Raw genomic sequence first — 20,283 nt, 5'->3', positions numbered from 1 at the left:
CTGAGAACAAGGGGGAGGAAGGAATGAACCTCGATTATGGTCCACTGCAGCCTTCTCATGGGAGAGTGACGTACGCTGCGGTGACAGCTGTCAGTGCGAGTATGCCAGAGACCGAGGGTTGTGCCAAACACAGTCTAACACCTCATGGCCGGCGTTCGCATGACAGGCTAGTCAGAAAGACAACCTGAATTTGCACCCAGAAACACATGAACTGCCCTTCAGCTCTCAAGGTCTGAGATCGAGTCATTTAAAAAAATGTGCTTCCGCTTCAATTGCTTGCAAATACGCAGCCCGTGACTAGGAAAGATGATGCTCTGTACTTTTGACCTAAATTATTATCCACTAGATTGTTCTTAATAAATGTGTGCGCTGCGCATCGACAGACGTGGCCTCATGGATGAACCTAATGCACTTGAGCAGGCCGAAAGCAACACAATGCACTCCAAGCCATGTTTTACACATGACACGGAGATGATTTTAACTCAGCTGAAGCTGCACAACTGTGAATGAATGTCCTGGTAATTAAAACAAGAAAAGTGTAATGAAAAGTACAAGGGGCACAATTAAACTCAACAGCGGTGCTCATGAACATGTGATGCTATATCCAGTCAATTATTCGCTGAAATGCAGAGGTTGGTAAGTAGTAGGGCTGGGTAAAAAATAAATATCGATTTCTCGATATTAATCGTTTCTCATTTTTACGAACCGATATCGATTCTTAAATCTCAAGAATCGATTAGTCATCCTGTTTTCATTTGATGAATGAATGGAACATTGTAGCGCGCATCCCATCCAATAAATCGCAATAATCTTCGTGCTTTGTTACTATTGATACTAAATAAAGTCTCAAATTACGTCCATTTTCTTACGAAATTCAAAAACATAAATACCGTTTTGGCGCTGTGGCGTGAGATCGCTCTGGCTCAGCTCAGCTCAAGAGAAGCAGCAGCGCGGAGCGCACATGATCTCCTCTTCTGCCTTAATAATACCAGTTACAGTGCGAAATAAACATGAATGAACGTCTGAAAGTGTGTTAAAAGATAAGTACAACTTATCAAAATCCGTATCATGTCACATGGAATCGCTCAATCAGTGTTTCAACCGTGGAAAGACGTCAGTAAAACAACTTGTAAACAATGTCATGTAACGTCACATTTACCTCAGAAAAACCATATGTGACCATAAACTCGTTAGTCAGCTAGAAAAATTAACTCTAAAGAGGAGCGTTTTGCTAAATATATGCACCATATTACATATTCATTATAATTTTTAATGTTCTTTGATATTTAATGCATTTTTGAATAAATCTGGCTCTAAAGTTTTTATGACAGCCACCATTTAAATGTTTATATTTCATATAACTTTATTATTATAAAAATAAATAAAAGTGTAATTTAAGTGTTTGTATAGCTACAAATCAGTTAATTTTTACCTTCAATATTATAGTAGGCTAATGAAGCCTAGTAGGCTACAACTGACTCCCATAGTTTACAGCATTAGTTAAGAGATTTGTTTTCCTTGAGAAAATTTGCCATGTATTGTACCTGATATCCAAAATAATCAATATTGAATCGAAATCGAATTGCAAGCTTGTGAATCGAAATCAAATCGAATTGTGAAATTTGTGTCAATACCCAGCCCTAGTGTAGGCACTAGTTATTGTAAAATTACGATGCCGACGCTGCTGGTTGGTGGGTGGTTCTGTGGTATTAAAGATGCTGTTTTAGGAGGCTCTTATCGCATACAGATGCCTATTCAACTTGTGCATTAAAAAACAGAAACGTTCCGTCAAATGTTAAAATAGCATTGATGGCATTTATGATTTAGACCAGGGATGGGCAACTTCGGTCCTGGAGGGTCACTGTCCTGCAGTGTTTAATCAAACACACCTAGATGGGGCTGGGCGATAAATGGATTTTATCGATTAACTCGAATGTGTAGTTTACGTCGACTTGTTTGAATGAAAATCGGTTTTCTCTTTAACATCCGCCGACGCTCCCCTCTGGGCTCCCGTAGTTCTGAACGGGCTAAGCGTTTGCCATAGAGATACACAAACAACATGGCAAATATACAAAACCGCGGCAGCACAAGCACACCCGCCAAAAACATTTACAAACTGAATCTGCAGGGCTGCCAACTCTCACGAATTCACAGTGAGACTCGCGCAATTGTCACTTTTTACACCCTCTCACGCCACACATCCATTTTCTCACGCAGAGAAAAATCGCATAGCAAAGAGGACACTGACACCGACAGACAAGACAGAGAAGGTTACTATTGATATGAAACAAATTCTCAGCTCTCAGATTCTGTCAATTTAATTACGAAATTCAAACAATAAACAACGTTTTGGCGCTTGTAAATGTGACGTGACAGATCGCTGACAGATCTCAGTTCAAGCGGCACATGAACCGATCATTTACTACTAGTTAAAGGTTCTCTAAGCGATCCTGGGTGACGTCACTTCTTGTTGACGTTCGAACTATTGTCAAACAAAACGGAGGCTAGCTAGACCCTCCCTCCTCCTCATCCGCACACTAACCCCCCAAACCACACCCCCAAACCCTTCTTGTCGGTCATTGGCTGGAACAGTTTGTTATGTTTCGGGCAGCGGGTCGCCGCAGTTTGCTTTTGTTGCTGTTTGTGGAGCCTGGGGTGTCTGCAGAGACCGCGTTTCTTTACAGTGTGTTCAGGGGACAGGCAGCTAGCGGATAGTGAGGAGATGTTTGCTGTATGTGACAAAAAATGTTTTCGCCTAAAAAACGCGTGACGTCGCTTAGAGCACCTTTAATAGTAAATAAACACGATTGATCAATAGGTAATTTGAAAGATACAGTTCAACTTACCGAAACGTAATAAAATCGATCGATCAGTGTTTTTCAACCGCGGAAAGGGGTCCATAAAACAGCTGGAGAACAACATGTCACGTAACGTTCCATTTAGGAAAGCCATTTAATGACCCATAGCACATTAGTTGGACTTAAAAAAAATGCTATAGAGAGGAGTATTTTGCTAACTATATTACATAATTATTATATTTTTACCTATATCATTAAAACATTATAACGTTGTTATTATAAAAAACTAATTTAATTTGAGATGGATGTTATTTTTAACCTTAATAATAATACCAGCTGACAGGGCTCTGTATGTTTACAGCATTAGGTGAGATTTGTTTTTGGAGAACAATTAACATAACACATTAAATGTATCTACTGTACCTAATATTTATCCAAAGGAATCAAGATCAGAATCAAATCACAAGATTTTAATTGAAATTGTGAAATTTGTGTCAAGCAATGATGAAAACAGTAGCATACCAGTCATTGTACTATGTAATGTGTTGTCACTAAACTTATGTTATAAAATTCTGTTTAGTTACCAAATGTTTTGACAATCACAATACACTTATTGTGATGCAAGTTTTTTTTGTTTTGTTTTTTACATCCCCCCAATCCCAATCCACCCATTTTATGTTATGTTATGTTATGGTATGTTATGTTATATTCACTGTTTACAAAGGCAGGGCCTGCCATCTTGCCTTTTTGGCTTGTTGTTTCTGATTGCACTTTAACCCCAAGGCGGAAATCCAAATCAAATCCCAGAAGGGAAAATCAAAACAAAATAAAGTTAACTTGTTGTGAACAATTTCTTTGCCATCTGCAGATTGATTTTAAGTAGGGGGGAAAAAAATCTATTTAAATCGTAAATCGGATTTTGTAAAAAAAATCTGGGATATTTTTTAGGCCATATCGCCCAGCCCTACACCTAGACAAGATTATCAAGGTCTTCAGGATTACTAGAAAGCTACAGGCAAGAGAGTTTTATCATGGTTGGAGGGAGCTGAACTCTGCAAGAACAGAGCAGAGGGCCCAGGACCGAAGTTGCCCGCCCATCCCACTTAATATGGTTAAGATGTTTCTACACAAATATATGACACAAAAATGTGACAAGCGCTTGCCGTTTCCTCTTAGAAACAGTGTCCTTAACCAGGGCTGGGCGATATAAAATATCACAACAAAATGTATGTTGATAACGATTAGAGATGCACCGATTGATCGGCTGGTGACCGGAATTGGCCAATTTTCACGTGATCGGCCATGATCGGCCGGTCAGTCTGACATATATGCCGATTTTATGCCGGTCAAATGCACTCGGGCGGCGCATGATTAACATCGCGCAACATCAGCATCACACGTGCACACAGAACGCACATGTAGGAAACCTCGTGAATTACGGACGTTTCACACCGCAAACGTGAGCAGCGCGTATTATTTCCGCCGTGCAACTTAATCAATGAGTGCATTCACACCGGGAGCAGGAGCAGCGGTGAAGCGCGGGTTTCGGCGCAGAGTCTATTTTTACTGCACTGCTCACGCTCAATTAAAGTGAAAGCACACTTTTGATGGACAAAATAAATATGATTTCACACAAAAGTACCCAAAATGCACAGAATTTGCATGTCTGGTGTGTTTTAACAAGAACTGGAGTATATGTCAGAAAAGAAAATGAATTTTCTTTTTGAAATGAACACATTGTTTTAGTTGGATATTGGATGTGAAAAGAAGGAAATGGTTCTTCCATAACAAACCTGTGAATTTCCCACACCAGGAGTATTAATTTATATAGGGCTATTTTATAGTGATTACTGTTCAAAAATGTTCTATGCAAAATGTTAAATGTTCTACTAAAGAAAAGAGAGAAAATAAATATTTGTGTGTGCTGTAAAGTGGTTAGAAAAAATGAAATCGGAATCGAACTCTGAAAAATCGGAAAAGAAAATTGTAATCGGTGCATCTCTAATAACGATGATGAGCTCTGGACATTTTTACTCTATATAGATTACCCTACCAGTCTATCAGACTGCAGAAATAAACCCTGCAACAACCAGTCGGTCTGCAGGTAGCCAACAAGGAAAACGAAGGCAAAACCAAAAACCTGCATTACCCCCCAAAGCTGAGGAAACTGTTGGAAAAAAAATAGCATTGTATGGAAATGGTTTGGGTTGCTTAAAAGCAACGAAGCGCAGCAACTGTTGCGCTTGCGTCTTTTATAGCATCTCGTGCGTTCTAAAAAGGCCGCGCTCAAGTTAAAGGTTGTTCATCACCAGCAGGGTGGATTATTGTAATGGACTCCTCACTGGCCTTCCAAAAAAGACCTTAAGACAGTTGCAGCTCATACAGAACGCTGCTGCCAGGATTCTGAGCAGGACCAGAAAATATGAACATATCACACCAGTCCTCAGGTCTTTACACTGGCTCCCAGTTACATTTAGGATTGATTTGAAAGTATTATTACTGGTATATAAATCACTCAATGGGCTAGGACCTCAATATATAGCAGATATGCTCACTGAATATAAACCCAACAGATCACTCAGATCATTATGATCACATCAGCTAGAAATACCAATGGCTTACTCAAAGCAAGGAGAGTCCGCATTTAGCTACTATGCCAGCCGCAGCTGGAACCAGCTTCCAGAAGAGATCAGATGTGCTCCTAGAGTAGTCACATTCAAATCCAGACTCAAAACCCATCTGTTTAGCTGTGCATTTACTAAATGAGTACTGTGCCACTGTTCATCCGACTGTTTATGCTGTATTTAATTTTTTTTTATTCTAAACTGTTTTAATTATTCTCATTTCTTTTGATTATTTTAATTTCTTCTATGTAAAGCACTTTGAATTACCATTGTGTATGAAATGTGCTATATAAATAAACTTGCCTTGCCTTGAACTTTAAAAAAAAAACACGTCAAGAGCTTGTCTTTTTTTTTTTGTTCCACTGACCTTCATTTCGCTTAACCACAAAAACGCCTTCTGTTTGAACCAGCCCTTAAACAGTGCGTCCGTCTAGTGCACGTTTACAAAGAAAAACAATGGAATAGTGGAATCCAAAAACGCATTCTGTGTGAACCGCCCAGAAGGTCTGCAAAATATGTCAATGGTCAGTTCCAACCAAGGACTGGCAACAAACCTGAAAAGGTGCCAACCCAGTGACAACACTGCGAGTACGAAAATCCAGTCCCATGTGTCAATCTGTATAGCACAATGACTGGTTTAGTTAATATTTTTTAACTTTATTTGATCTAATAGTGAACATTTTTGTACAGGTTGTCCCTCTTCAAATAAGTGAGATGGGTACTTAAAGGGTTAGTTCACCCAAAAATGAAAATTCTGTCAGTAATTACTCACCCTCATGTTGTTCCAACCCCGTAAGACCTTCGTTCATCTTCGGAACACGAATTAAGATATTTTTGATGAAATCTGAGAGCTGGATCACTCCTTCATACTAGTCCATAGGCTTCATCAGGGATTGAACTTGCCGGCCTCGAAAAGTTATTAAAGACATCGTTAAAATAGTCCAAGTGACTACAGTGGCTCAATCTTAAGTTTATCAAGCGACAAGAATACTTTTTGTGCGCAAAACCCCCCAAAAATAACGACTTTATTTCAACTATTCATTTCCTTCTCTGTGGGCCTCGAGTCAGTTCACTAGTTTAATAGCGTAAGCTTCTGTTGTTGTACGTCACACGCATCACGCACATGACCAGCGTCGGCCAATAGTGAGCCTACGTGTGACGTAGCTCTACGGAATCACACTACGGTAACTGACTAGAGGCCCAAAGAGAAGGAAATGAATAGTTGAAATAAAGTCGTTATTTTTGTTTGTTTTTGCGCACAAAAAGTATTCTCGTCGCTTGATAAACTTAAGATTGAGCCACTGTAGTCACTTGGACTATTTTAACGATGTCTTTAATAACTTTGAGGCCGGCAAGTTCAATCCCTGAAGAAGCCTATGGACTAGTATGGAGGAGTGATCCAGCTCTCAGATTTCATCAAAAATATCTTAATTCGTGTTCCGAAGATGAACGAAGGTCTTATGGGGTTGGAACAACATGAGGGTGAGTAAATACTGACAGAATTTTCATTTTTGGGTGAACTAACCCTTTAACCTAACTTCTATTGTTTTAAGGCAGAAAAAGCATGTTTGTATAGTTAAAAGTTTTTGTTATTAAACTAGATTCTAAAGTCATTGTCGGGATACTATTCAAACTGGCAGGATTATCAAATTATATATCAATAAGGGATGTGACGGTGAAGAAACTTTCCTACCGGTTAATCGACGTGTGACAACACCAGTAATACCGGTATCACCCTGAATTTGTATCCCCCTTTTCCACCTCGTTTTTAAATCACTTATGAATGCCCGTGCGTGTTTACTTTCGCTTTCAAATTAGTGGCAATTGCATGAATGGTGGGTTCATTATTATTCTCAATGAAAAACAACAAAACAGTACAATGACAAACTTAAAACATAGAACTTTTATTAACAAATCGAATATAGCACGGCAGCCTCATTCTTGTGGTGTGCTTGAAGGTGTGTGTAAATTAGAAGTATTACCTCCAGATGCTGCCACCTTCATCAGGCAAAGATTACAGATTGCCTCAATGTTTGCAGGTTCCCTATAAATCCAAAATATAACCAAATAGGTGCTTTAACATTTCGCTTTGAAAGCAAATCTTCTGCCATCGTCTTGTCAGTCACCTCGCCTCACTCTTGTGCGGCTGAACACCGTGTAACACAAACTATCGCAGCAAGCCTAAAGGGCCGTTCACACCAAGAACGATAACTATAGCGATAACTATATTTGCGTCCACACCAATGAACAATTAACGGGCTGTTTATTCTAAGCTTGCGCGCTGTCATTGGACATATTTTTGCTGTTCTTGTTGCATTTACACGGCCCAGCAGATGTCATGCTATGTTTTGAGTGAAGCTAGTGTAATCAATCTAATAATTTAACATTTAGCTGACGTAGTCCATACAGTAGAATAAAAACTACACCTAGTCTTTTTGACCGCAACTTCAAAGGAAGCAAGACAACGCTGTCGAAACGAGCGCTGGATATCTGACGTAATACTTCTCACCGTTTATTCAGGGGTATGAACGATTGTTTTCCATATCCATTTTCTTGAACGAGGCTTGACTTGTCAAACAGTGGTGGATTTTTCTGGACCCCGGCGATTAACTTCTCCGCAACGTCGTCTGCCATTTTAAATGTGCGAGCCCTTAAATTAGAATGGATTCTGATTGGCTGTCAATGTTTTATCGTTCAACAACTGGAAAAAAAAAATTGTTACAAAAGTGATCCCAACGATATAGTTTCTCTATATCGTTATATAGCCAGGGTTCTCAAGTTTTATTAAAAGCTTGGAGTGAGATCACATGCGGTTAGGGGAGGAGCCCCAATGGAGCCCCGCCCCCACCCATCCCTGCCCCCCAATTTTACCCATTGTTCATAATTAACCAGCACAAATTGAAATTATAACAATTGGTAAATCTGATAAATGACAAAGCAATTCATCACATCAAATATAGCCTACTCTTTAATGTTATATTTCAAAATTACAAATATACAAAAATTACAAAAATTATAACAAATTGCTCCAAACAGTTTGGAAAAACAAATCTTTTTGCATTTTGAATGTGTCGAAATGGTATAATGATTTATTGTGTGGTGGGACATTGTGAACAAATGGACATATTAGAGTTTTAAGATGTTCGCGCGCGTCTATGTTGCCTAACGAACGCAATCTGGCCGAGAGATACGTGCTGGCGGCAGGAAACTTCACTTTGTGTGCCTGTGCCTCGTATACAACGTTATATAAAGCTTGCAGGACAACTTGGTTGGCATTGCCTTTTCAGCGTGAGAAATACACGGTGTGGCGTGTGAGCGTGTGAACTGGTTGAAACTCTGCTATTCTTTAATATTGAGAAACTATTGTGAAATATATCTTTATCGTAATAGTCCTTGGTGTGAACGGGCCTTAATATCGATCAGTATGGGAAAAAATATTGTGATCATATTTCTTGTAGGGATGCACGATGATATCGGGACAACATCGGTATCGGCCGATAAAAGCTTAAAATGACCATCATCGGCCGATATGAATATTTCTGCCGATGAGCCTTGCCGATAGGGTGGCATGTTTCCTATGCGCACGTGACGCGAACGAAGCATGAGCGCCAGCAACTTAAACTTCCAACTAGGGGTGTGCCGTGCGTCTCACGGTTTTTGATCGTGGACGATTAAAATGTCTCCACGATCTGCTTTTGAAGAAAAATCATATATCGTGCATTCTATCAGTTCAATTCTGACGCCTTCATCTCAACATACTGTACAACGCGACGTACATTCACATCACATCACATGTAAACGCAGAGGTAGAGTTACACTCACGGTCACGGGACACCGCAATTCACAAAAGTTCATTATTTGCATGTGCGTCAAAGTCTTGCTAGGTAAACATATCATTCACGTGCTGATGCGCTGTTCTAACATCCGCTTTTCTGAGCGCGTTACACCCGACGCTCACAGGAACTAAAAGCCTGTCACAGAGTCTGCATACTGGACTAATCTTTCGAGTCTTATTGCGCTGATACTGTCAAATACACACACGGTTTACATAAACAAAGTTGGTTATGTCTAAAGTGAAAGCAAACAGAGAAAATCTGCTTGTCAAATGCGTGTATATTAGACGCGTCGCGTGCAGTTCTTAAAGAGACAGTATAATATGCTGCCGCTTGTCCTTAAAGAGATACTGCACCCAGAAATACAAATTCTGTCATTATTTACTCACTCTAATGTTGTTCCAAACCTGTATTCATTTCTTTCTTGTGCTTAAATATACTATGGAAGTCACTGAAGTACAGCAACTGTTTGGTTAGCCACATTCTTCCAAATAACTTTTATAATTTCAACAGAAGAAAGAAACTTGAGAGAGTAAATGATGACAATTTAAATTTTGGGGAGAACTATCTCGTTAATGTTAATAAAACAACAAAACACAAAGAGGAAATCACTCACTGCTCTTGACTGAGAACTTTAATAGAAGCTTTAATAAGCTTTTTTTGCACTTAAAAAAAACACACAAATATATCGGTATCGGGCAAAATTAGTCTGAAAATATCGGCATATCGAATATCGGCCAAAATCCTATATCGTGCATCCCTAATTTCTTGCCATACAGCCCAGCCCTATCCTCAACACACCTGAACTCATTCTGACTAGTGTATGTCTCACTGCTTTCCTGCAAGCCCAAAACACGCCCTGTCTGCAGTTCAGATGGGATGGTCATAGTCTTGATGTGCCAGCAACTCCTTAACAAAAGAACATAATCTGTGATAATAGAGATAAAAAAAGGGCACAGCTGTAAAATACTCTTAATAATACTAAAATAGTAGGGAGTGACAAGCAATTATTGGTCTTTTGTCTTTATAAATATTACAGTACCTGAAAGAGATTTTTTTCTATCATAATTTTAAAGATAGTCATGCATTGATTTGTCAGCCATAAAGCTTCTGGTCATTGCTCATGTTCATTCCATCCAAAACAACCCTAGGAGCTGCTTGCAAACATAAAACCTTTCAAATGTCATTTCATTAAAGCAAATGGACAGGCACTAAGATTCATTCATCCCGAGTATGTGATGCCATCGGACATGCTGAGAGCGGTACGACCACACAAAGGATTGAAAGAGGAGTATACACTGACATATAAACACGCCATGTGTAGCCATCATCAAAAGATTGTCTGGAATGTGTTGTAGTGCCTGACAGATCATAATTAATATGAAATGCCAGCAATAATCTGCATAAGTAAAGCTATTTTGGTCATGTGAACCTTGCCATTTGAGGCATCTGCATCGCAGGGGCCATTATCAGGGCCGACGATTCAGCGCGGCACGACACATGAACTCAGCGCTGCAATTAAACTGTCTGTTGTTCGAAGGCAGCAGGCGGCTCGACCATTCACTTCCAAGTTTAAAACCTGTTCAACCTCTGTCTTTGTTTGCACTTCACGACAAGAGAAAAGCAGCAAAAAAAATAATTGTGCTCTCTTGTGTACCCGCCATAAAAGTCAGAGGAAATGTTTATGGCTGACAGATGCTAAAGCTAGCTTGCATTTTCCCCTTTTTCCAGACACAAGAGCTCCTCAGCTATGGATGCCCTAGGGTTAACCCTCCTTCTGCGTTTCCATGACAACGGAGGGCAGAGAAAAAGAGAGGAAGTCAGATGGAGGAGAGTTATGCCCCGACACACGGCAGGACGGAGCGAACAGCAGGCTGCGTTAAAGAGAACCGCACGTCCACATTCCTGTTCTCCCTCAGCCCCCATCGTACGAGCCGACCGACCGAAAACCAACAAGAATACATGCGATCTGATCTCAAAGACCATGCTCTCAGCTATCTTATGAAGGGTCCCAAATATGTAATATCCAATTAAAATAATCTAAACAATTATGCATTCATAACCTTTTAAACAGTATATGCTATATTTTTATCATATCACATAGTTGTTTAATTACTCAAATGCTCAAATTCTTATGCTATTCCGAACACAGCTACAATGTCAGAAAATCTACTAGATTGCAGTCAGCAAGATTTCTAAATGTGTTTGAAAGAAGTCTCTTAGGGTGTTTTCACACTGGGCAAGCTTGCTGCGGTCCGAGTCCGAGTGAGATTCACCAAGGCTGTATTTCTTTGATCAAAAATACAGTAAAAGCAGTAATAATGTATTACAGAAATATAACAATTTAAAGTGCCCCTATTATGCTTATGTAATATAGCGGTTTATGAATGCAAAAGGTCTGCAAAGTTTTAAAGATCAAAGTGCACGACAAATAAAGTTATTGTCTCCTAAAAGAAATAATTAATTCTGAACTGCCGAAACGAGTCCTCAGTAATTCCAGTCTCACTTCCTGTTGCATACTATCTAACAATACAACAAATTTGCATAATGCCAGCCTACAGTTTTTAATGGCTGCCCACAAACAACATATTTGAACTTTTCTACCCTCAAACACTGTAGTTGTAACTGAGACAGGAAGAGTTTGGTTTGTGTTGTTGACATGTCAAGAAGACACTGTTTTAAGAGCTGTGATTCCACGTTTCATCTGTTCATATCACTAAGCACTGAGGATATCTCTGGAGATGAAATTCAGATATGGTAATAGGCGTTTCATTTTTGACACGCACTGTAAGCGGTAGACCAATCACAACAGATCACTGGACCAATCAGAGCAGAAAGGGGTTCTCCTAACAGAAAGGAGGGGTTGATGTTACTGAATCTGGTAATAAAGGTCAAAAGTGTTTTTTGACCTTGGATGCATGAAAATCTATTGTAGGAGACCTCCAAAACAAAATTAGGAACCTTTAAAATAACTGTTTTCTATTTTAAAATTCCAGCATCATTACTCCAGTCTTCAGTGTCACATGATCCTCCAGAAACATTCTAATATGCTAATCTGGTGATCAAGAAACATTTATTATTATTATTACCATCATGATCAAGGGCTGCCCCCTAATAGTTAGAAACGTTCAAATTAAACATTTTAACTTGGTCAGTCACAGAAAAAAAAATCCACAGGAAGCGGAGAAGTCCACAGTTGTGGTGGCAGACCGTTAACAGCTGGCCCTTGTAATGTCATGCAGGAAATCCAAACGTTCACCTATCATTCATCGACCTCAAATATGGCTTATTTAAAACATGCAAGTAGTAACCACTTTACATGGTCACTCGCTTTAACTTTTGCATATCCAAGTGTTTTTGGTCATACAGATAAGAAACTGTAAAGGGTCTACTTTTATTTGTGTACACTTGTATTTGTGCTTTTGTAAAATGGAGTGTGTCACAAAAATGAACCAAAACTCAGTATGCTACTTGCCTCACCGACATAAGAATCGAAAGCAAATACTCTCTGATAATGTAATCCATACGAAAGGTGCATTTTTCTCTAAAGGCGTGTCCACTAGACTGAGGGAATAGCGAGTCAGCGTTGTCAACTTCTTTGCAGCTGACACTGATTCAGAACTTTTTTCGTTACTTTTGCGGCAAGCTTTATGTGCGCTTGAGTGCGGAATAGGCTATATAACTGTAGTAGTGCATGTCAGACTTTCAAATTCAACTTACCTGGAATCTTTTCCCAGGTTTGCCGGGTACAGAAATGTTTGATTCCCCTCCATTTCCACAACACATTTTGTGTTCAGATCCTTTTCTGTTGGGATAAAAAAAACACAGGCAGTTTACGAACCACAACTATGAAACAAACAAATATTTAAGTGGCTGTTGTGCTTTATCATCTCAAAAGATTCAGGTTGTTGGAACATTAACGGATCCAAAGCCACTGTCGCTCTAAACACGTTTGTCCTATCTCTGCCCTTAGATGAGACTAATAAGACAATCTTATGACCTATTGAGTTCCCAGCCATCCTGATTATCCAGAACAAAAGCTGTGAATCTCCTGCTATTGATTTCAACCCTGAGGACTGAATTCAGACCAGCATTCTGATACAGAGAGTTTTCCTGATATCACCCATCACTATTCTCACAGCTATGGAAAGAGCTCAGGGCATACAAGTTTTACAGACCCTGAGGCCATCCTTAAAAATATTTTGGTTTGCAGTAACAGCAAAAAAAAAAAAAAAAAAAAGGGTCGGTAGGTAGGTCTATATATATTTTTTTCAAGATTCAATGTAAAAAAAAAAAGGATAATTTTGGTCATGGTGATTAGGTCGGTATGAATTTAAACAAATTTGCATATCGTGACGTCACTGACTGGGTCTTCAACCCCCATGCCTTCGGGCGCACCATTGCGAACCTCATTCTGATACAGGTTATAGACCACAAACAATTTGAAATCTTTGTAAAAAAAAAAAACATATTTATTGCATTAATTCCAGCTGCATTCATTTGGAAAAAAATAGGCAGAATCAAAAGAAAAAAAGGAGCCACTAGATTTCAATGAAAGTGGATTTTCAGAGGGAAACAAATAAATTAAAATGACTAATCTCACCAGCGCCGCGCCGACCAATAAAACAGCGCGTTTGGCACCATTCGTTTACATTTGACCCATACTGTTACAAGCCCCCTTTCTGGTCTAGGGGCAGGAAAGGAGGGTAACAAAAAGTTGCAGGGAGAGAGTGAGAGATTTGACCCATAAACATCTGCTATTATTAACGGAAATCAGTGTGGTCAAATAGCTAGGCGCATTGTAGGAAACTATAGGCCGATTAAGTAGTCCTGACATATTATGGAATGGTCGATTTTCTTTTGTGCAATTTAGTACATGTATGGGATGTGCTGTTTTATTGGTCAGCGCGGCGCTGGTGAGATTAATTCGCGCCGCTCTGACCATTGGCTGGCGCAAGCAAACACTTCTCCTGCGCTGTCGAGTCTGTCGCGCTCGCGCGTCTCGGTCCATTGAGCCACGCAGATTACAAGTCAGCGCAGCGCGAACTCTGTAACACACCGCGCCGTTTCGTCCCCCTTTCGGTGTGTTTGGCTTCCCACACTTATGTGTGTTTGTTTGTCAGAGCCTGCAGTTGCTGTGTGACGCGCGTTCGCGGTGGGCATGTCATGACGAGCTGGACGGGCTCCGAGAAAAGGCCGTTAACATCGATTCCCTATTTGACCATTAAGAATTTCGAATAATGAGCGACTAAATGTAGGCTCATACAGACGTATTTCACAAGCAGCCGCGCCGCAGCCATCATCACCGAGCGCGAACCATTGACAGTGAATGAAACGAAGCGAACGCACAGGCCATAGTGTGACATGCGTAAACCAATGGTGTAAACATAATCATAATAGATGACGCCACGGGTTTTTATTTAAAAGAAAGAACGTAGCCTACGCAATTTATATTCACAATACTTACTATAATAAATGTATATTATTTTATTGCATTTGTATTAGTTGTTTGAAGAGTAAAAAAAAAATCGGTCGGTCTTAATGCAAGTTTACAACCGGCAAGTCGGTCGGACTAAAAGGGGAAAAAAATAAATAATTGGGTCGGTCCAAATTTTACAGGGTCGGTCGGGTTACGGCAAACAAGAATATTTTTAAGCATGGCCTGATATTGCCTCAGATATTAATGCCATTTAAGGACAATCAAATTATAATCTCCCTTGACAGGCTGTTAACTACATTAGCAAAAATCTGTGAAACTGAAGCTATGATACTACACATGCTAGATGCCATAGAGGAATCTTATTAACCCTCTGGGGACCAGAGTGTTTTTGGGGCCCTTGGGATGTTTTGACATGCACTGACATTTGTGCTTTTTTCAGTTATTTATAAACATGTTAATGGCAAAGGTGTAAATTCACTCTATATAGCACAAACTTGGCTACCATGAGATCTGAGCAACATGTATGTACATGTTTGTATTTTTAATAGAATAATGTTTATGCGTAGTTATTGAAAAAAATAAAAATGAAAGTTGCTGAAATAAGACCACAAAACACATATTGATTATTTCTTCACAAGACTTTTGAAAATTGTATCACATAGCCTAGAATATTTGCTCCAAAACTATGTGAGAATCATCCTGACTACTCATTCAGATAAGTCAATAAAGTCTTTTACATTTTTAATGACGTGTTTTGTTTGAGAAAGCTTTATGCAGGAGGCGTGGTCTCTCATTAATATATGTGGAATTTCACACCTGAGAAAGACAAAGACCCTCCCCATAATGGCCCTATTAGGTGCTATCAGGCCATATCATTACAGGAGCCTTGCACAAAGAATGAGGAGATTTAAAAAAGAATGGCTTTTAGATTGTTTGGATTTATATAAGGAAAATAGAGGGTGCATAAGTCTGGACACTTCTATCACACACCCTTCACCATATGGTTTTATTTCAGTTCAAAGTTCAAAGTTAGAGTTGGAAACATCTTGAAAAGAAAATTGTCTTTCTCCATAAATGTCTTAGTTTGATCATACATATTTCAAAGTTGAGGATTCATTATTTTTATTATAGCTTGAACAAACACTATAACATCTTAGTTGATTAGTTTATTGACAAAACATACTATATATTTAACATATGAGCAGAAACTCCTAAAAAAAGCTTATTTGATGTCTATTTTAGAGTAAAAACTTTATCCAAAACGAGTCAACGAAATGTTGTCTGTTATTTAGTCTGTAACAGTGCGTATCTGTGCGTTCATTCATTCATTCATTCATTCATTCACACACACACACACACACACACACACACACAAACATGATTCACATTTAACAGTACGCAATTTTTCCGTTTACAGACACTACGTTATTCTATATCGCGATTAGAACAAAGCACTTGCAAAAAACACTTACTTCTCAGCTGAATCTGTTCATCCTCGCAGTGAAAATAAACCCAGTGGTAAATGTCCCAGGATTGTTCCTCATATAGCCGCGCAAGACGACAGTAGATTAATCTGACTAAAAAATAATGTGTGTTTTCAGAGTTTATGGGCGTTAACGCGTCTCAATGTGTTGCTTCACATATTTGCGTTTGAATAGCGCGTGCTCTCTGTGGGCGTGTCACATTACCAGGGATAATCAGCTGAGAGAACGATAATGAGACGGGCTGACACGTCTCTCTTTTTATATAGATGACATAAACGGAGAATATTAATTTTAGTTTTGAATCGGATCATTTAAAAGTACAAACTCAAACGATTTAAAAGATATATTGCTTATGGCTGGGTGAATAGTATTAGCTGAGTTGTGTTGAAGATTAGAGACGTGCTCCAGAAAAAAAGTTCACGGTGACTGAGAGGCAGAACGCACACCCTGTTTATTTTCTTTATTTTACAAAAGCACAATATTTTATTTCGATTGTATGTGGGCACATAAAAAAGTATACATTTAACAGATTATTTTATCATATTTCTTAACTCTATATGAACAGAAATGATGGTAGTACTTTAAGTCTATTTTTCTGCTATGTGAAAAAAAACGAGCAAAACGCGCCCGCGCGTTTCTGGTCCCCAGAGGGTTAATGGCATTTTATCAATGTTTTTTTTTTTTTTCAGCTTGAACCAAACAATTCCAAATCTGGATTTATCCTAAACTGAAATGACTTCACTGTGAAAGTGCAATAAACTCATCAACAATGACCCATTTTCATCAGCAAAATATACAAAATCAAACTAACTATGAAGTCAAATGATATATTTCTGGAGTATAATTTACAGTAAACCGTAAGATAGTCAATTGATCCCAGGAGGGATACTGTACTTAAATCAGATAAAGTATGATGGCAGGTACAGACCCAAAAAGTAAAATATGATTATAGACAAAAAAATAACTATTACAATTCATTTGAATACTGATTCTGATTTTGAATCTGCATTCTAGTTTCATATCTCAGGCTCCACAGTTTTCACATGCTAAAATAATTAAAATTAAATTGAATATTTCATGTCAAATTATTAGTTTATTTATAAAGTAGCCATGTATTAAGTGGGATAATGTATGACCACCATGCTTATTTTGTAACACGGACCAGGAGACCAGAAAATATGGCATTCTAGGCTATATTGTCAATGGACTTATGCCTGCGGCTGCATGCATCGCATAATTCCATTTGAAACATTGGAATAATTTGATTTAATTTATGAAAAAATTGACTAAGTTGAATAGTTGGCAAACAATTATTTAAATAAATAAATATACAATATTTACATATGTAAATAAGTAATGAATAATAATAATAAATAGAATGACAAAAAATAGCATGAATATTGAAGATGGAATTCAAAACATTAAAGTTTAAAAGAAAACACATTAAACATGATCAAAAGATGTAGTAAAAACACAGCATTAGCTTAACTGGCAAGAAACTCTCTCACACTGGCCATGTCCCATCGGGTCACCCTTAATGTTGAGCCCTGGGATTGGCTCAGGTCTCACTTTCAGCTTGGCCAGAGGGACAGCAGGAAGAACATGCAACAGCATTCCCTCAAACACTTTCTCAGCAGCAGACTGTTGGTAAAAAGGCTTTCTGTCCAATAAATGGAGACCAAATAAAGTTTTGTAGTTCAGTCAGCTGAAAGTTTATGATGCACAGACTAATGACAAACACAAGGCATGGCCTAATAGCAACACACACCCAATACGACAGCAGGCCAAAGCATGTCTGAAACCAAAATCTCCTGCTGACAACAACAGGGAAGTGGAAAGCATCTGCAGCTGACTCAGAAATCCTTGGAAAGGATGCACTCCGAAGCCACAATAGCTGTAACAACTTCCTGTTAGAGCAGGAAACAACTGGTTTCCTCCCACCATTGGTGGCCAATGTCCAATAAGGATCCCCATCTGGATTTACCACATCTAGTAGCCATTCCAAAAATCTGAATTTCCTGCATTATGTCACTCAGGTAACAGAGATAAGCACATGTAATTTTGGCAACAGCCACGAACTGGAAAGACTGACAAAATCCTGAACACAATAACACAAAGTCCAAGCAAATATTTATCATCTACAGTAAACAAAAGCAGCGACAATGCCCTGAAGCACATTTCCATAATTATTTGCTTTAGTTTATGGAAGTAAAACAATTAACAATGCATGGTTCAGTTAGTAACATGAAACTATAATTGCATTCTTCATGCCATGCAAGAAGGCAGTAAGGTGAGGTGGACTCAACTAATGTGGGGAAATGGTAAAACATTAACTAGTTAAACCTCCACATCCCTTTATCCACCTAAAAGGTTTTGTGAAGTTCTCTTTACATATTAGGACTGAATATGAACATTTTAGAAGGACCCAAACTCATTTGGCCATGGGAACCTGCTCGGTTATGCAACGTTGGCAAATAGTCCATTCAAACTCCCTTCCTGCCTTTGTCCAAAATAGAGAGAGAAAGAGAGAGAGAGTGCAAGTAAAACAGAAAGTTAAGTGTCATTTAGTCTTTCAAATACAATGTCTATATGTCATATGACAGAAATAAAGTCTGAAAAATCTTTGAATTTGGAATATTACAGAATTGAGGGTCCCTTTAACAGTTCCAACATTACAAACGAAGACTGGGAATTGTTCAAAAGGATATTTATGATTCGGGAAAGCTCACACAGGCTGTCAGCCGATGATCAGCGCCTGAGTCTTGTGACTTAATGTTACGCTCCAGTGGGACACGTGACCACATCCCCACAATGTAGCAAATATTTCACGCTTCGATGGATTTACCAAGACACATGTTCTCCCACGGCAAGACCTGCTTTAATGTCAGCCGTTCGTGTGAGAGACATGCATGCAAGTAATCGTGCAAATAATCTTGAAGAAGAAAAAGTGAAAAGAAAAAAAAAACCAAGCATGTATGACACTAATGGGATGTCCTCAGATAAAAAGATGGATGGAGAGAGACAGAAAGTTTTATCATATTTACAGACTTCCCCACTGGTAGTCGACAACTCGCAGTTTGGCATGTTATAATTTCAAACAATTATTCTATAATTGTCATCTAATATGTAATTACATGTATAGATATTTTGCACTTTTAAAAATACACTTGTCACCCATTTAAATTAAACAATTAAAGAATTTTATTAAAATGGCAAAAAAAAAACTAAAATCCTGATGTTGGATGTTAATGTACCTAGTGAGATAGATAGTGAGATAGATTTAGATAGATAGATAGATAGATAGATAGATAGATAGATAGATAGATAGATAGATAGATAGATAGATAGATAGATAGATAGATAGATAGATAGATAGATAGATAGATAGATAGATAGATAGATAATTGTGATATATCAAGTGACAGAGCTGAAATTCAACTCACCTCTCCGGTTCATGGGCCGGACCCGAACCGCCACCTTCACATTGGAGTTGTTCAAATTAGAGTCGCCCATGTTGTATGTCGATATATCCACGAGAAGACGTGTTATAAAACGACCGAAAAGCTTCCAGACAGCCTCGAGTTCATAAAATAAAACTCATCTAGATATGCCTGTCACCGGAGTCCCGGATAATTCGTGATATCTGAAGCTTGTCGTGTCCAAAAATGGTCAGCATCGTCCTTAATGGGTTGCTTTTCTGCGTTTTGAACGGCACAGTAAAAACATTGTCGTTTTAATAATGTAAGAGAAAAGTTTATTGGAATCTCTTGACAGCTGGAGCTTTAGTTGGATCAAAAACAGAGTCGAGAGCAAAGCCAACTCCCTCCTGGATTCCTGTCACATTCACACTGGGTCAAACTGCAAATGTCAAGACTTTTGTCCAGCAGGAAACCAAGCAACTAATAAGTAAGCAGGGTTTAAATAATTCATGCCCGGCTGTGACAGTAACTAAGTTACCACATTTTGCTTTAACATGGACGTTTAAAAAAACCGTTGCATTTTAAAAACAAACAAAAGCAAATAAATAATATATCCCTGAACTATTTAAACAGTGGTTTAAACTGGGTAAACTGCACTACATGCAGATATGTAATGTTATAGTGT

The 20,283-nt window shown here is 38.7% G+C and overlaps 1 protein-coding gene across 2 annotated transcripts in view; it reads right to left on the bottom strand.

Annotated features, from left to right (window-relative positions):
- Positions 1-20,176, bottom strand: part of kif13ba (kinesin family member 13Ba) — a 56,622-nt gene extending 36,446 nt beyond the window's left edge. The window contains exons 1-2 of one of the 2 annotated variants that reach the window (XM_056267167.1): positions 19,623-20,176; positions 12,976-13,060 (exon numbers count right to left, since the gene is read on the bottom strand). In XM_056267167.1, coding sequence (XP_056123142.1) covers positions 12,976-13,060; positions 19,623-19,692 — 155 coding nt within the window. In that variant the 5' untranslated portion in view covers positions 19,693-20,176. The remainder of the gene's footprint in view (positions 1-12,975; positions 13,061-19,622) is intronic. The other variant, XM_056267168.1, reaches the window with a different exon arrangement.
- Positions 20,177-20,283: the final 107 nt, after the last annotated feature.

The sequence above is a fragment of the Rhinichthys klamathensis genome, unplaced genomic scaffold (assembly GCF_029890125.1).
Source record: "Rhinichthys klamathensis goyatoka isolate OS25496 unplaced genomic scaffold, OSU_Roscu_1.1 h1tg000256l_1, whole genome shotgun sequence".
In the NCBI taxonomy this organism is placed as follows: domain Eukaryota; kingdom Metazoa; phylum Chordata; class Actinopteri; order Cypriniformes; family Leuciscidae; genus Rhinichthys; species Rhinichthys klamathensis.
This window is presented reverse-complemented; position numbering and strand designations above follow the sequence as displayed.